Source organism: Tasmannia lanceolata, unplaced genomic scaffold (genome assembly GCF_043159265.1).
Source record: "Tasmannia lanceolata isolate RefF3 unplaced genomic scaffold, GAP_Taslan_0.1 ptg000003l, whole genome shotgun sequence".
NCBI classification, from domain to species: Eukaryota; Viridiplantae; Streptophyta; class Magnoliopsida; order Canellales; family Winteraceae; genus Tasmannia; species Tasmannia lanceolata.
Genome location: NW_027518680.1, coordinates 57,819,712 through 57,835,952, shown reverse-complemented (window position 1 = coordinate 57,835,952; position 16,241 = coordinate 57,819,712). Strand labels below are relative to the sequence as shown.

At 38.6% G+C, this 16,241-nt stretch overlaps 1 protein-coding gene across 1 annotated transcript in view; it reads right to left on the bottom strand.

Annotated features, from left to right (window-relative positions):
* LOC143856698 (U5 small nuclear ribonucleoprotein helicase) overlaps positions 1-16,241 on the bottom strand; it is a 93,102-nt gene that overhangs the window by 50,002 nt on the left and 26,859 nt on the right. The window contains exons 17-19 of the mRNA XM_077366969.1: positions 10,339-10,404; positions 10,094-10,216; positions 3,729-3,878 (exon numbers count right to left, since the gene is read on the bottom strand). Of these exons, the coding sequence (XP_077223084.1) occupies positions 3,729-3,878; positions 10,094-10,216; positions 10,339-10,404 (339 nt within the window). The remainder of the gene's footprint in view (positions 1-3,728; positions 3,879-10,093; positions 10,217-10,338; positions 10,405-16,241) is intronic.

Sequence of the window (16,241 nt, the reverse complement as noted above, 5' to 3'; positions counted from 1 at the left end):
CTAAAGAAGTGTTGGGGTTTCTTGAGGTTGGTTGAGGAAGACGATGGATGTAGGTTAGAATGATCGTAGTGCAAGGCAAATGGCTGGGCATGGTCGGGGAAAGCTTCTTTTTGGATTGATTGTAGTGACCCGCCCATGGCATGGTCCAGGAAGAAAGGACCCAGATTTTTGTTGTTTTTGTTCAGGTCTTTCTGGCTCAGGGTATGCCCTGGCCAGCTTTATTCGATACTATGTAATGCCAGTTGGGACTCCTGGTCCCCAATGTAATTTTCATAGTATCAATGAAAATATGTCATATTTCAAAAAAAAATTACGACAAGATCTTATATAAGTTATAAATTACTAAATAATATTTTATAACATTTTTTTTTAATGGCGTATAATATTTGATAACATACAAAAAGAATGGAAACATTAATAATCTTGAATATGTTATGCATGCAATTCAGAAGAAAAGCTGCAATCAGAAATATAAACAAAAACACAGCTAAGTGTATAATAAGAAGTAACAATTGTGAAAGCATGTGTAAACATCTATACAACACGGATAGACTTACATGCATTGCAAGCGTTTGTGATGAGACTTTTAAGTTTTAACTCATAAGACGAAAGCATGTGATAAACAAATATGCAGCGCATTCTGATGATAGAATATGCAATGTATGGGATGTGTGCATTTCAATATATATAGAAATTGTTTTAAATTTCCAATGAAACTTACAGGAAACCGCAAAATGTTTCCATTCCCATCCCCACTGAAATGCATACCGAATCCGAAACATATACCGCAAACAAAATCGTAAGTGTATTAGTAGTATGCTATACCAACATGTGTTGCGTAAATATATTTATATGAATTGCATGAGAAATGAGGTCTATGTATTTTGTATAAATATTTGTATGAATTACGAACTCCACCCGTGTTTTTCACATCCTATCCCAAGCCAAGATAAAGGAGGAGGGTTGGCGTCAAGTTGGCAGCCTGTCGTAAACTTTGCCACTATGAAAAGAATCTTGTAGAAAATTCGTTGGGGCGTAACCCTCTTAGCGACGCGCTGCATCAATGCCTGGATGTAGTGTTAAATGAGCAAGGGTCCTTGCACCTTCATGAGCGGGTGCGGGGGGTGGGGTGAGGAGGCTAGTCCTGGGCCATCACTCCCTTAGTGACACGCCACATCGGCGTCCGAGTGTGGTGAAAAATGAGTAAGGATCCTCGCACTTTACTGGACGGGTGCGAGGAAGCTAGTCCAAGAGAGTAGGATTCGTTTAGCCAGTTGGAACATAGGTTCACTAACAGGTAAGCTGAGGGAATTAGTTGATACGCTGAGTGAAGGAGAGTTAATATAGCTTGCCTTCAAGAGACTAAATGGGTAGGAGAGAAATCTAGGGAAATAGAAAATACGGGTTTCAAGTTATGATATAATGGGAAAGAGAGGAATAAAAATGGTGTAGGGATTATAATAGATAAGAGCCTAAGAAATGAAGTTGTAGATGTTAAAAGGAAGGGTGATAGAATTATTCTAATTAAATTAATATTAGGTGAAGAGACGATTAATGTTATTAGTGTTTATGCCCCTCAAATAGGATTAAATGACTCTGTTAAGAGGCAATTTTGGGAGGATATTGATGAAGTAGTCCAAGGAATACCACATGGAGAGAAGTTATTTATAGGAGGAGATTTAAACATGCATGTGGGAAGAACTAGTGGAGGTTTTGAGAGGGTTCGTGGAGGACTAGATTTTGGAGTGTTGCATATGATTTGATGTTAACAAATACTTTTTTTAAGAAAAGATATTCACACTTGATAACCTTTAGCAGTGGCACCAACTGTAGCCAGATAGATTTTATCTTCACTATGAGAGAGGACAGAGCTGCGTGTAAAGATTGTAAAGTCATACCCGGGAGTGTTTAGTCACACAACATAGGCTGGTGATGTTGGATATATGCATTAAACGTTGGAAGAGAAAAGATAGAGATGTTAGACATCCGAGGACAAGGTGGTGGGATCTCAAAAAGAAAAAACTAAATATGTTTAAGGATAGACTGCTTAAAGAAGGACCTTGGAGTCATGACGAAGGGACTAATATTAAATGGAATGAGATGTCTAGTTATAGTTCAGCGGGGAGAAGTTGATTCATTCAATGGAGCCACAATCACCAGCGATTCGAGCCATTGGGGGTTGTTAAGGTGGCTAGATGGTTTGGGCCACCAAGAAGCAGCATGTGCATAAGATGAGTGTAGCGGAGATGTGAATGCTTAGATGGATGTGCGGCCACACAAGGTTAGATAGAATTAAAAATGAAGACATCCGTAAAAGGATGAGGGTGGCACCACTGAGGAGAAGATGAGAGAGCACTGCTTAAGATGGTTACGGCATATCCAACGTAGGCCTTTGGATGCTCCAGTGAGAAGAAGTGATTCGTGCCAAGTTGATGGAGTAAAAAGAGGAAGGGGCAGACCGAAAACAACTTGGGTAGAAGCAGTGAGGAAAGACATGATGGCTAGGAACATAACAGAGAACATGGCCTTGGATAGGAGAGAATGGAAGAAAATGATCCATGTAGACTAACGCAACTAGTGTCAGGATTAGACTTGGTCAATTTGATCCGGGTAGATTCTTTCAGCTTCTTTATGAAAAAATTTTAAGGGATTCATTACCCAACCCCAACTAGTTTGGGACAAAGGCTTAGTTGAGTTGAGTTGAGTTGAGATTATACATACATACATACATATATATATATATATATATCTTCATGAAAATTTTCTAAAGGATTCGCCGACCCCAACTAGTTTGGGACAAAGGCTTTTGTTGAGTTGAGTTGAGAATTTGTATGAATTACGTGTCAAATGAGGAATCTACTCAATGCATGTCACTAGGTGTTTGATGTAGTAAAACCATTATAGGTGTTTTATAACTCATGTGATGGTTCTAAATATGTGGTATGTAGTATGTAATCAATCCATGTCACAAGGTTTTCGATATTATCAAACCATTATGGGGTTTTTTCACTTATGTGATGGGTTTTGAGTATATAATTGCGCTTATTCGTGCAGTTTCTGAAGTTTCATCTTAAATGCCTATCATCTGCATTTGTTTCTCTATGTTTCCGTGATTTTACTAGATTTCCAATGAAATTTCCATCCGAAACCGACATGCTTCTATATTTGTCATGACCTAAATACATACAGAAACCAAAATCAGAAATCTTGGTTACAAATGACAGACTAGGGAGGGATGGGAATGTGATTTTCCATGTTCAATGTCATTCCCATTGGATTCTACATAATGTTTAACAGTGGAGGTTGGCCAGATGCAATAGTATTTTAATGTATACCAAAGGCTTGTATTTTAGAAGACCATTGAATTTTGAAATCAACCTCTGCAGAAGAGAAAAATATCATGAAAGACACTGACTGTCAATTTTAACATTAGGAAATCGCTCCTAAATGTATAGAAATCAGATTTCCTTCATAATTAGCCACAATACCTAAACATAACAAAAACTATGAGTGTCATATAATTGGGAACCAAAAAAGAGGCCAAGCACAAATTACACGAGATGCACTCTTGTCGCTGTTTGAAATAATTTTTTTGATACGAACATCCAAGTGCAAGCAACAGTGTTGTATTCCAGGATATCAAATTTCATTCATGATGACCCAACTATTCCACATGAAGTTGGTAAGAAACTTGAAGAGTGCAATAGTTTTTTTGAACTTTTGTATACCTCATCCCATCCTATCCCGTAAGCCAGAGGATTAGCCTTCATCCTTATGAAAAGATAGGTATATCCAAGCCAAGCACAACCTTCCTTAACATTGGTCACAGTGCCCAAGGCAACCTCTGCATTCAGATTATCTTTCAAGGAGGTAATGAACTGCCCAAAGAAAGAAAGACAAATAAGTAACAATGCCTGTGATGGAAATATAACTTGCAGTACGTAAGGGAAACTAATCAAGACAAATAACATTAAAGTAGAGAGCCAACTAAGAGAGCCATGTCATACCATACCATATAATGCATGCTATAAATCTTATGTGTTACAACTTACACAAAATCGCTAATCAATGTCAACAGAATACAGATCAAGGAAATCCTCCGATGTCCGATTTAGCACGAATTCGAACTTGAAACAAATAACAAAATAACTGTGAAGTATCATACTCGGGAATAAGTTGATGATCCACCCATAGTCAAACAAAACAATTGAATAAAGACAAAAAGAATGCAACAGAGTGGACACAAAGCAGCTAATGGCTACTCAAGGGCTTCCAGCTTGTCTCACTCACTCCAAAATAGGTTTCACACCTGTGCCAAGCAACAATCTTAACTTAATTATCAAACTCAAAACAGCATGAAGAGAAAAGGGGATAATAACACCCATGTATTGGAGAAAGTGGGAGAATCCCATGCCCACTACTTGCCTCCTATTGCCTTTATGATAACAATATGTGTCAGTTACAATAATACCACTATTTGCATAGTACAATTACTATGTGGCCTAAAGGTAACATCCTACATAATTGTGTGTATATGCATGTTTACAGGGTAATCCATGTGTACAACTGTGGGAGCCGGTTTTTTCCCGCGTGCGCTGGGCACGGTAGGGGATCACCACATCGGGTTTTCTGGGAGTATTTGTTGATCTGTGTTTCTTGTTAATTCGGGATCGTGGTCCGGATTTCACAAGAAAGAGAAACTCAGAGTCGCCACCTAGGTTAGGGCCTAGGACCCATGTCTGCTCTTCCAATGAAACAGAGATGGATACCTGAGTTTCATTGGAGGAGCAATAACCAAAGGGGTTCTCTTCCTTAGGGCCTAGAACCCGTAATTTTGCTTTGGTTGTTAAGGCATGGTCCTTACAGATATCTGGGTAAGGGTTATGGTTACATTCGGGGAAGGTGTTAGGCACCCCTCATGCCCGGGTAAACCCGGTCTCATGACTTGATTTGGCATTTTTGAAGAATTTAATCAGAAAACTTCTCTTTTTATCCTTTATTTGGATTAGGCTTTAATTCCATAATGCAAATTGAATGAATTTACAAAGAAAATAAAATTAGCGGTTCAAGTCGTTATCCGGATTGAAGTCTTATGCTGTAGTATGAGTCCCGAAAGGATCTCGCAGCTGACCACAATCAGGATAACTAAATAAAACGGAAAAGACAATACGTAAGAGAAAGAAAAAAACTATGGGTTTATGATTCCCTCCGTTTGTCCAACACCGTAGAGCACCAGGGCTCTCATCTCTGTCTCTTTTGTCTATATTAGGACCGGAGACAGAGCGGCGGGATAAGGAGAGGTGACGTAGCCTTATTTACAAAGAGATGAGAGGGATTTACGTTGCAAGATCTAGGGTAACAGGTACCCTAAATCCGATAACTACCCTGCACTAGTTTTTTGTAACAGAAGTGCAGAAAGCAGGGAAATAAATGTAATTTTACCAAAAAAGGTGCGAGGATTTCTTCCAAGAAATCGGCAGCGTAATGATGCTAGTTGGACGATGTAGCCTCGTGTCTTCCCGAAAATGCGGCAAAACAACAACGCTATTTGTATGAAAGGGGCTTTGAGTTTGCCAAGATTTTGGCAGAACAAAGGCGCTATCTGGACGAAGTGGCCTCGAGTTTGCCGAGATTTCGGCAAAACAACGGCGCTATCTAAACGAAGGGACCTCGAGTTTACCGAGATTTCGGCATAACAAAGACGCTATTCGGATAAAGGGGCTTCGATATCTCCGAAAATTCGGTAGAACAACAGCGCTATTATGGAAAAATAGCACAAAGTTCTACGAAATTTGAGAGAACGACGCTATTTGAAGGATGTCGTTCCGAGCCTTCGGAAATTCGGCAGAGTGCCGACGCACAGTGTAAGGTACCTAAGAATTTCTCTACTTTCTTTCTTCTAGAGTACAGAAACTAAGGTTTTCTGAAAGTCGGAAGGGGTTTTTAAACTAAAAAACAAGTGAACATTCTTCTGAAGCTATAATCTGATTTTACTCTTACCCCCCCCCCCCCTCCCTTTTATAAGAATCCAGGGGAATTTCGCAACTTGCGAAATTGGGAAAATTCAATTTCGCAAGTTGCAAAATTGAACCTGAACATTTTGGAAAATGTGATATTTGTCTTTTTTTATGATTTTCGGGGAATTTCGGGGGGCCGTAACTCCTTAGTTTGGACTCCAAATCGCACGCGGTCAGGTCCGTTGGATTCCTCGTTCCAGGGAGATTCCAACGAGTCTAATATCGCTAGCTTTCGGGACATAAAGCGTTTTTGGGTAAAAACGGATGTTTTTGACTCAAAGTTAACTTGTTGGCTGAAATGCTATGTGAAAACGGGCTTTTTGGTTGTGCCGTAAAAGGCGGGTGCTGTGTAAAGACAAGCTTTGTCGCATCTCTGGGATAGAAATCATTTTTGAAAAGCACTTTCCTGTTTCAATAACCTAGAGAGAGATTGAGAAAAGAATAGTGCTCTGGGACTCGTCATGAGACTCTTCCTCGCAACAACCTATCATTAGCTCCACCTTGACAAAATTGGGTGTCTACAACAACCAATACTGGTGTATATAAGTCGGCAATGTTCCGCATCAAGCACTTCAATTTTAATTGTAGAAATCACGGGGTACATAGTTCATGATTTGAGAAACGATTTACTTATTCTGCAAAAATGTCTCAACCACAGAAAAATGAATACCAACACAATTCTTCCAAGGAAGAATTAATAGATCTCAACAACTAGCAGCAAAAAGATAATTCATTTCTATCTAAATATTCATATAAATAGAAATACTTGGCATATAAACCTGAACTTCACAGCAAAACAATGAAACATCAAAAGTATTCCACACAGCAAAGTACATCAGTTTTCGTAGTCCACATTCAAGATCAGCAATTTACCATCATGGCTACTAGGAACAAAAACAAAACAGAAAACCCTTCCATCAAAATTTGCCCAGATTCATTTGAGTTAACCCAATTTAGTTAGATATCGGGTCCGAATAAGTGATTACTTACGCCTAATCAAAATGCATTTTGACCTGCCCCAGTCATAGCAATTTGGGGAGAATCAAAGGATGAAGAGGTGGTTCCACTCCCGGACTCAATTGGTTGGTTGGATGAGATTTACACAGAAGCTTATTATAGAAATAAGTGTTTGGTGTTAGGGCTGTCAAGGTTTGTTCTCGTAAATGTCTTTTTCCTGATGCTCTTAGGGGTAACCCATTTTTGCTATGACTTGGGTAGTCCTTCAATCTATAGATATGCTGCACCCATACCAAAGCTACTGGGGAGAATCCATAACCTAGTTATTCTTTGGGCATTGACTATATGGAAAATTTGGCCTTTTAAGGTGTAAAATTTGAATGCAATTGGAAACTTGTGGCTTTCACAAACTTAACTTTAATGGGAAGTCAAGTAGCAATAATAAATGATGACTACACTAAAGGAGTGATCAAAGGCAATAAATGAAAGTCAAAGTAGCATTTTACGGAGCTTATTGAAGTCAAATATCCAAATATAGTCAAGAAAAGCACTACTGAAAGGGTTGAAAATTTTTCTAAACCAGTGCCAAGTCAGCTCTTTGTAGGTCTCTTAATTTAAAAAATTGTGCATCCTTGGAGATTAGCATGATAATCAGTTATTCTGAATGTGTCTAGTGAGAACAATATCAGAAGCACTCTCTTAGACATATAAGGTGGCTGTAGACGGGGCCAAAAAGGTACCCTTTTTTTTTTAGGTAAGCCGGGATCGAGCCCCCGACCTCTTGGTTGTGACCAAAATGGTACTTGTTGATGCAACGAAAGCCCAAGAAGCCTTGTAAATTGGCACGCAATGAAGGAAAAAGAACAAAGAAAAGGGTTGAAGAAAGGAACCAAAAGTGGGAACCAAAGGAGTTGCACTGATGACATTACAATGAAATCATTGTGACATCAGAAGAGGGTCCACACATGTTGATTTGGGATAAAAATTCACAGGATGGGACTTTCTGTTTAAATAATTATATTGGTCATTCTAAAATTACCTTTCAGAACATGGAAATGTCTCAGGCTTTTAGATTTGAGAGAATTTGTTCTTAGGTACGATTTAAGTGTAAGAAGAAACATGTTCAAAACAAGTTGAGGAAATTTAGAAATAATTTAATTGGTTTTGACCACAGTGAATAAATGTCTCAAGCATCAGGAAGGGTGTATCTCAGGATATTTTATTAAATGGCGCGTGTCTCTAAATTTTTTAAATTCATTTTGTTATTATTGGATTTATATTGGGGAAAATTGCAAAATAAAATAGATAAAAATAAAGTTAAGAAAAAATAAGAACAGAGATATCAAGAATTTATAGAGCATTTTTGTGTTAACTTCATGATAAAAAATAAAATATGAAGATATAGTCATATATTTCAGCCGACCCCAACTAGTTTGGGACAAAGGCTTAGTTGAGTTGAGTTGAGTCATATATTTCAAAATCTCCGGATAATTTCAGGTTTTTGTCTTTTTATCAAATTGTCGTGGAAAATCACAATATTTTCGGAAAAGTTCGAAATATGTGTGACTATGGTTTTGAGAAATCTCCAAGGGGAAAAGGTCGACATGGTTTTCAGACGGCAGCCTTATGTGTCTTGGTTTCAATGTTAATTTTATGGGTGTATAAGTACAGGTTTAGAAAATTCTGTTAGGTTTTCCTGTGGCTAAAATTAGAAGAGATCAAATGTTAAGAATGAAAAAGAATTCAGGGTCGGTATGTGTAGTTTGACTTAATTTTGGATTGATTATCGACTATGATGGATTGTTGAGTACAAGTTTTGTGCCATTTATATACTTTTGATCTGATTTCTAGCAAAACTTTTATTGATTTAGTTCACATTCCTTGTGGAACTGTTAAAATTGCTGCACAACTCTCCTATAATGTAAGATTCTAAGTAGATTTGTTACAAAAGTTTGGCTTAAGATCAGGTTCATCTTTGAGAATTCAGATGAAGAGTCGTGATGCCATTAAGGAGAGATTGTCCTCGACAAACAAAGAGTCAACTGAATGGAACTAGTGGTCAAACGTCTTAGAAAATAGATAGACACAGGTTTTTCTTTCCAAGAAAAAATTTTCTTGGAAAAACATTTCGAAACAAAATCGGTTTTCGATGTTTTATCGAGGAAAAAAAGAGCTAAAAATCTCTTCAGTGCCAATTTGTTAAAAGGGGGAGAAGACATGTTCCCAAGGTTCACAGAGGCTAAAAACCTAAGGACTTTTTTCCTTTGATGAGACAAAAGGGACATTTTTCACCCTTTCTAGGGTGTAAATAGTTTCCCATTTCATTGGCAAGAATCCAAAACACCCAAGACAAGGCCTAGGGATGATTTGAGTCCAGCTATTCAACATGCATCCCCTGCTCTGCCAAAAGATGTCTGCATTGGCGACAATCTACGGAATTATTCCATAGCAACAAACTAAGATGAATGTGCTGAACATTTCGGGTGGTACAACTATTATTAAATTAAAAAATTGCAGGGCACTTTTATAATTATGAAGTAGTATATAAAAGATTGAGATGAAAGCAAGTTTGCTGAAATTTTAAAAGAAGTAATCATATAAGTGTAAAAGACCACATAGGAATACATCAGCTGCAGAATATTTATAAAAAGAAAGATATATTGCAACTATGCGAACTAACAGAGTAACAATCGATGAGTGTTTGAGATTAACATTACTGTCTACATTATTTTGGATCTTCACATCGCAGCATTAGGTCCAAAGAGAAAGTACAGAAGGTTTTGTCATACCCACAGATTTAAATTTCAGTTTCAGTTTCGGTCCCCGAAACCGAAATGTTTCGGTCTTCACACAGAAACTGAAATTTTTTACCAATTTCGGTCATTTCTGCAAAAATTGAAATTTCGGTCATTTCGGCCATTTTTTCCCAATTTCGGTCATTTTGGCCGAAAGTACAAATTTCGGTCAAAACGACCAAATTTCAGCCAAAATTGAATCCGAAACCAAAATTGAACTGATTTCGGACCCGACCGAAATCCGAAATTTCGGATTTCAGTTGAATTTAAAACAATGGCATGCCCAATAAATTAATCTGCCACAGAAACAATGGAATTAAATACCTGGCTTTCTATGGGTAGTTGACTTGTCAATAATCGTAAATAGTAGGCCAACTTGTCATGAGATGTGATTATAATGCCTTCACCACTCTTGTCAAACTGTGGTCTTCCAGCACGTCCAAAGATCTGAAACAACCAGATTGGTAGGAGAAGTGCAAAAATGCAAAAGCTATGTCAGACAATACAGTACAGTCAGCAGTAATATGGGTCCCTGTGTTTGCTATTCATTATGGGAGTTCACATCTTACCTGCATAACATCGAGCATGCCTAGGTCTCGCCACCCACCAGCTTTTGGATCATATAACTGAGTTCCCTAGAGCAATCACATGGAGACAGATAACATGGACCAAAGATTATAGTTCCAGCCCATGAAAATAATATGAAATGATATTCATTAAGATATGATATGAAGTTATGAACTACTCAACCAACAAAAAAATGCATATTTTAGGAATAATCTAAAGAGCCTTACTAAGACAGGTTAGAAATCAATGTGTGTAGCTTTTTAAATTGTTCCTTTATTAGATAAAATTACAGGGTAGAGAGGTCATCCTCCAGAAGCACTTGCACCCAATGGCAAGTCGTTGCAACAGGCAACAGCATCCTGACTTTCTAAATTATAAAGTGCATAAGCCACAAACATGCCGGCATCAAATCATTATCTCATATTCGCACCTAATACCATAGTCATAGATAGGACACCTAGATACTTTTGATGCCTGTGTATGATATGAGATCAGATGTTAATTGATAACCTGCTGACAACTGCTTCTAATGCTAGACTGAAGACCAAACAGACAAGTATGAACTGGGGCACCTGAATAAAGACATAATATAATGGGAGGTTTGAAAGCACGACTTTGACAAGGGTGGCCCTTCCTCCATAAGAAGGCAACTGCTTTCTCCAGGAGGCCATCTTCCTTTCAACCCTTTCGATAACTGGATCTCACATACTCAATGATGGCAGACCAAAACACAAATGGAGACACAAATATCTATTCGGGAGGGAAACCGACACCCCGAGGTTCTAGCGAATGCCTCCTCCTCGCTCAAATGAATAGCTAGCAAGACAGATTTTGATAAGTTCCATATGTTGATCTAAGACTACTTCATAACATCTGAGAACCACCTTTAGATTTTTAGCTTTCTACTCATCCATCTAGCAGAATATTAGCATGTTACCTGCGTACTATAAGTGCGAAATTTCTATACCTTCACTGAAGACGTTGAGTCCCTCAATCAGATGTAACCACCTCGACCAATGAACAGTCTTCAAATATCTCCAGGGGATTTATAGAGGTGCCGATTAAAGTTTAAAACTTCTTGCAAACGCTGGATAGGAGGATACAACAGCTAAAAGTGTAATTTTTTACAATGGTCTCAGGTAGTGAAATTTTTTGTTAGAGGTAAAAAATATGGATACATTAATGGATCCATTAAACCTCTAAAATATGATGATCCCAACTATGGTGATTGGGAATCTAATAATTTATAAGTAATTTCATGTTTGTTGAATCATATGGCTAGTTAGTCGTAGTATGTACTTTCTTACTTTTTCCTCGGAAATCTGGGATACGTCTCATGATCTATACACCAACCAATAGAGTATTGATCATATTTCAGCAGCATCAGAAGATTGGTCCATTACTTCAACAAGACAGGTTGCTACATCCTACATAAGTATTGCACTGAATAAAGAGAGCTATGGAAAGAGTAAGCATTCTTTGGGGACATTAAGTTTCAATGTTCACAGGATGCTAACAACTAAAAAAGGAAATGAAAATAAAAGAGTTTTCAAGTTGTAGGTGAGTTTAAATGCAGAGTTGAGCCAATAAGAGCTCACATACTGGGAAATCAGACCCTTTGGGATTGGGCCTCTAGCTCAATGGTAAAGGCTTTGCTTTCCAACCTAGAGGTCGGAGGTTCGATCACAGCTTAGCTACCAAAAAAAATCAGATCCTTCATTAAATGATATGTATGCTAATTTACAGAGAGACATAAATGTAGAAGACTTGCAATGCAAACTTCCTCTTAATAGACATATCTGTTTTCATTTTTAACTTTAAGGGACTGGTTGGAAGAGGCAGAGAGGGGCATAGTGGTGATCCAGAAGGAAGGGAGAGTGGTGGGACCTATAGTGATGGTGAAGGGGTAGAGGAAGTGACAAGTCTTCTGGAGACAAAAAAGTATTCCTTTTGTAGCAGGAATAAACATACTAGAGAGACATGTTGAGATCTCTATGAGAAGTTGTCCTCTATGGACCACAGTATATCTACATATTCTAGTGTGTCTAGTACTTTTCAGATCAATACGACTCCAGATGCTCTTTAAGGCCTAGAGATGGTGATATGATCAACATGTCCCAAGCTGATTACAATTATACGGTCCAAGAAATGAAACGCCTTAGGGGTATCTCCACTGCCCAAGCCGCCTCTCTCGCAAAATCAGGTACTTCATCAGCTCATAATGCTCATCTATCCCTCTCATATCCCATGGGGTAGCGGACTATCACTGCCAATCAAGTGTGGTAAGTCCCACGTTTTCCTTCCTTTGAGAGCTTAAATTGCGTTTGTTGGAGAGAAGATGAAGAGGAAAAAGTATGCTGTTAACATTCTACAGGATGTATGCTGTTAAATTGGCAAAAATTCTCGGATGTAAGTTGGATCAGTTACCGTCCTCATATTTGGGTCTTCCTTTGGGGGTTAGTAGAACTAATAAATTCTTATGGGAACCAATTGTTGAAAGAATTGATAGGAGGTTGGACACATGGAAAAGGAATCTGGTTTCTAGAGGGGGAAGGCTTGTGTTGGTCAAGGCGGTGTTGGCCAATATCCCAATTTATTTTTTGTCTCTATTCAAGTGCCCAATTAGTGTAGCATTGAGGATTGAACAAATTCAAAGGAGATTTTTATGGGGAGGAAATGATGAAAAAAAAGGTATTCCATTAGTGAGTTGGAATAAAGTTTGCCTTCCCATTAAAAATGGTGGTTTGGGTATTAGGAGAGTTAAAGAATTTAACCATGCTCTGTTGGGTAAATGGTTATAGAGGTTTGGCAATGAACGCTCTCAATTGTGGGTAAGAGTGATTGGGAGTAAATATGGTTGGTTGCCGGGTCATGGGAATCAGATGATTGCTTTAAGAAGAAAGGTTTGACAGTGTGGCGGGATATTTTGAAAATGGCTCATTCTTTTAATTTGAACATTAGATTTAGGGTCTATTCAGGGGATAGGATAAAATTTTGGAATGATGTGTGGTGTGCGGAGAAGCCTCTTATGGATTTGTTCCCAGATTTGTATAGAGTTGCTTCCGATAAAGAGGCTTTAGTGAGGGACTGTTTTGCCCTTATTGGGGGTGTAGTTGTTTGGACACTGGTTTTCAGGAGGAATTTCTTTGATAGGGAGTTAGAGTCGGCATCCCGTTTTCTTGAGCTTCTTGATGGGTGTTACATTAAGAGGAACGGTTTGGATAAAAGAATATGGACCGCGGAATCTTCGGGCATCTTCTCCGTCAAATCTTTCTATCTTATCTTAATGCCTAATGGTGTATCCTCCATCTCATCCAAGGTATGGAAATTTCAATGTCCACCAAGAGTTTGTTTCTTCGGGTGGGCAGTAAGCCGTGATCGGATTCAAACAGTTAACTTCCTTCGAAAGCGTGGTATGTTGCTTATTGACCATTGCCCTCTATGCTTGGAAGATGGGGAATCTGTGGCTCATCTTTTCATGCATTGTTCATTCACGCGTTAGATATGGGCTTTCCTATTTATGAGGTTTGGTATTGCTTGGGTGTTCCCATTCTCTATTCCAAGTATGTTGCAGCAATGGGGTTGTGTGCCATGGAGTAAGAAAGGAAAAACTTTGTGGAATATATGTTTGCTTGCGGTGTGGTGGGTGATTTGGAAAGAAAGAAATTCTAGAGTTTTTTAAGGGATTGCTAAATCGCCTCATTGGCTTTAGTGCGTGTTTGGGGTACCGTTTAAAACTCCGTTTGGCGTTTGAAACACCGTTTTGGGGCCAAACGGCCGTTTGGGAGTGTTTGGGTGCGCAGCCACCGTTTGAAACGCCGTTTGAAACACCGTTTTGAACCCTCAAAACGGCGTTTTGCAAACGGAGGGGGGGAGGTCCGTTTGCAAAACGCCGTTTTGAACGGAGTTTTTAGGTTGTGGAATTTTACATGTTTACCCTCACGAAACCCATTATTACACCTTTGTTTTTTTGACAGAAGTTAAAACGACAATTTTCACCATTCTTTCCCGACTCTTGCTGTGCTCCAAAAAAAGAAGACACGATACTTGTCTTCAACCTCCAGACATCTCCCAAGCAACGAATCTCCAAGCTTCATAGCAGGTACGGATCTCTCTCTCTCCTTTCCACTCATTTTTCCTTTTTTTAATCTTGTTAAATCTCAGAAAATAGGGTTTCTAAAAACCGAAAATTGGATTTTGTGGGTAGTTTCAGATTTTAGTGGATGAGTTTATGAAATTCTGTTGTGAAGAGAAAAATGGCATCATTTGATCCTAGGCACACGTCTGGTTCTTGGGTTTTGCTCTGCAGAGGTATTTTTTTAATTTTATGGATTTTTAGGTTTTAGTTTGCTTACTTTGAGAAGAATTTTTGGGATTTGAAGGTTTGTATTGCACATGTTCTGTTTGATAAAAGCCCTCAGTGGACTTATACAACACATTATTATTTTTTTAATTTTATGGATTTTTAGGTTTTATTTTGCTTGCTTTGAAGGAGTTTTGGGATTTCAAGCTTTCTACTGCACATGTTCTGTTTTTCAAGGCATTTGGCCATTGAACCTATGGAATGATGATTTGAATAAACTTGAGATTGATTACTCTTGAGGTGTGATGCTTCAAAATCCTAGGTGAGATGCCTAGAACACAAAGTGATTATAGGTTTTACTTTCCTATATCTTTCTTGCTTAATTTATTTTAATTTCAATTTCCGATCTCAGCTCTCCATCCATTAATTTTGTTTGAGAAATACATCCCAAGATTGAACCTTTGTTCCCTAACCTGCCACCCCTTACCCCCTCCACAACCCACTTTTCATAAACCCATACTACCGTCAGCCTACCTTACAATTTCCTAGTTTGAACTGCCCTAAATCTGTTACAGATTCAAGATCTGTTCTCAAAACTCCGGCCTGCATCCTTGAAACTCCACTCTATTTCAACAACCAGCTATAGCCCTGCAACATTACCAAGTTTAAATCCCAACACTAACCCACATTCTTGACATGCTACGGGTTAACCTGTCCTAAACCTCTCCATATACCCTAATGCATCCTTCGAATACCCAACTGCCCAGAGATTATAACCCATACGCCAGTACCTTTCTTGGCCTATTACAGACCCCAGAAACCTGTTTTAAAACCATCCCTCCACGTCTGCCCTGCTCCTACTCCCCTACACCAGTCCCTAATCCCCTTAGAAACCCATCGACCAACCCTTCTTGACTGTCGCAGGTTCACTGCACCTAAAACCTGTCATACTAAGCCACAGTCCACACACAACCCCACATACTAAGCCACAGTCCACATACTACTTTTGTGTGTAAGAAGCAATGATTTTGAAAGATTAATCACAAGTAGACATCATATACACTGAATAAAATGTCATTGCATTTCTCTCCTTGACAACTTCTGTAATAGATAAGCACCCCAAGTTCATGCCTATGGCCAAAATGGATACTATGCGATATCATTGCTTATAAGTAATCTCAATGTGTCTAACTATTAGCACTAGCCAACAAAAATAACAAATCCAGGATACCTGCTATATTTAGCTTTTTGTGTTTATACTCTCTATTGTTGCTTGACCTTGTAGAGTTGTGTAGAGAATTTCTTGCTTACGCTTTGAATTTTTTAGATGGAAAGTGATCAAGCAAAAAAATCTTCCCAGACTACAAAAGGGAAGGCAAATGGAAAAGAGATTATTAAGAAAGCTCAATGGGACACTGATAGCCATTATGCTTGGATTGACATATGTAAGGACTTAGTTAGGAGGGGATTTAGACCCGGTTCACACTTGATTAAGGAAGGGTGGGCGCTAGCAACTGATGGTTTTAATGAGAAGACGGGCAAGGGATTCACTAAGGAACAAATGAAAAATCATTGGGACTCGACTAAAAAGGAGTGGCAGTT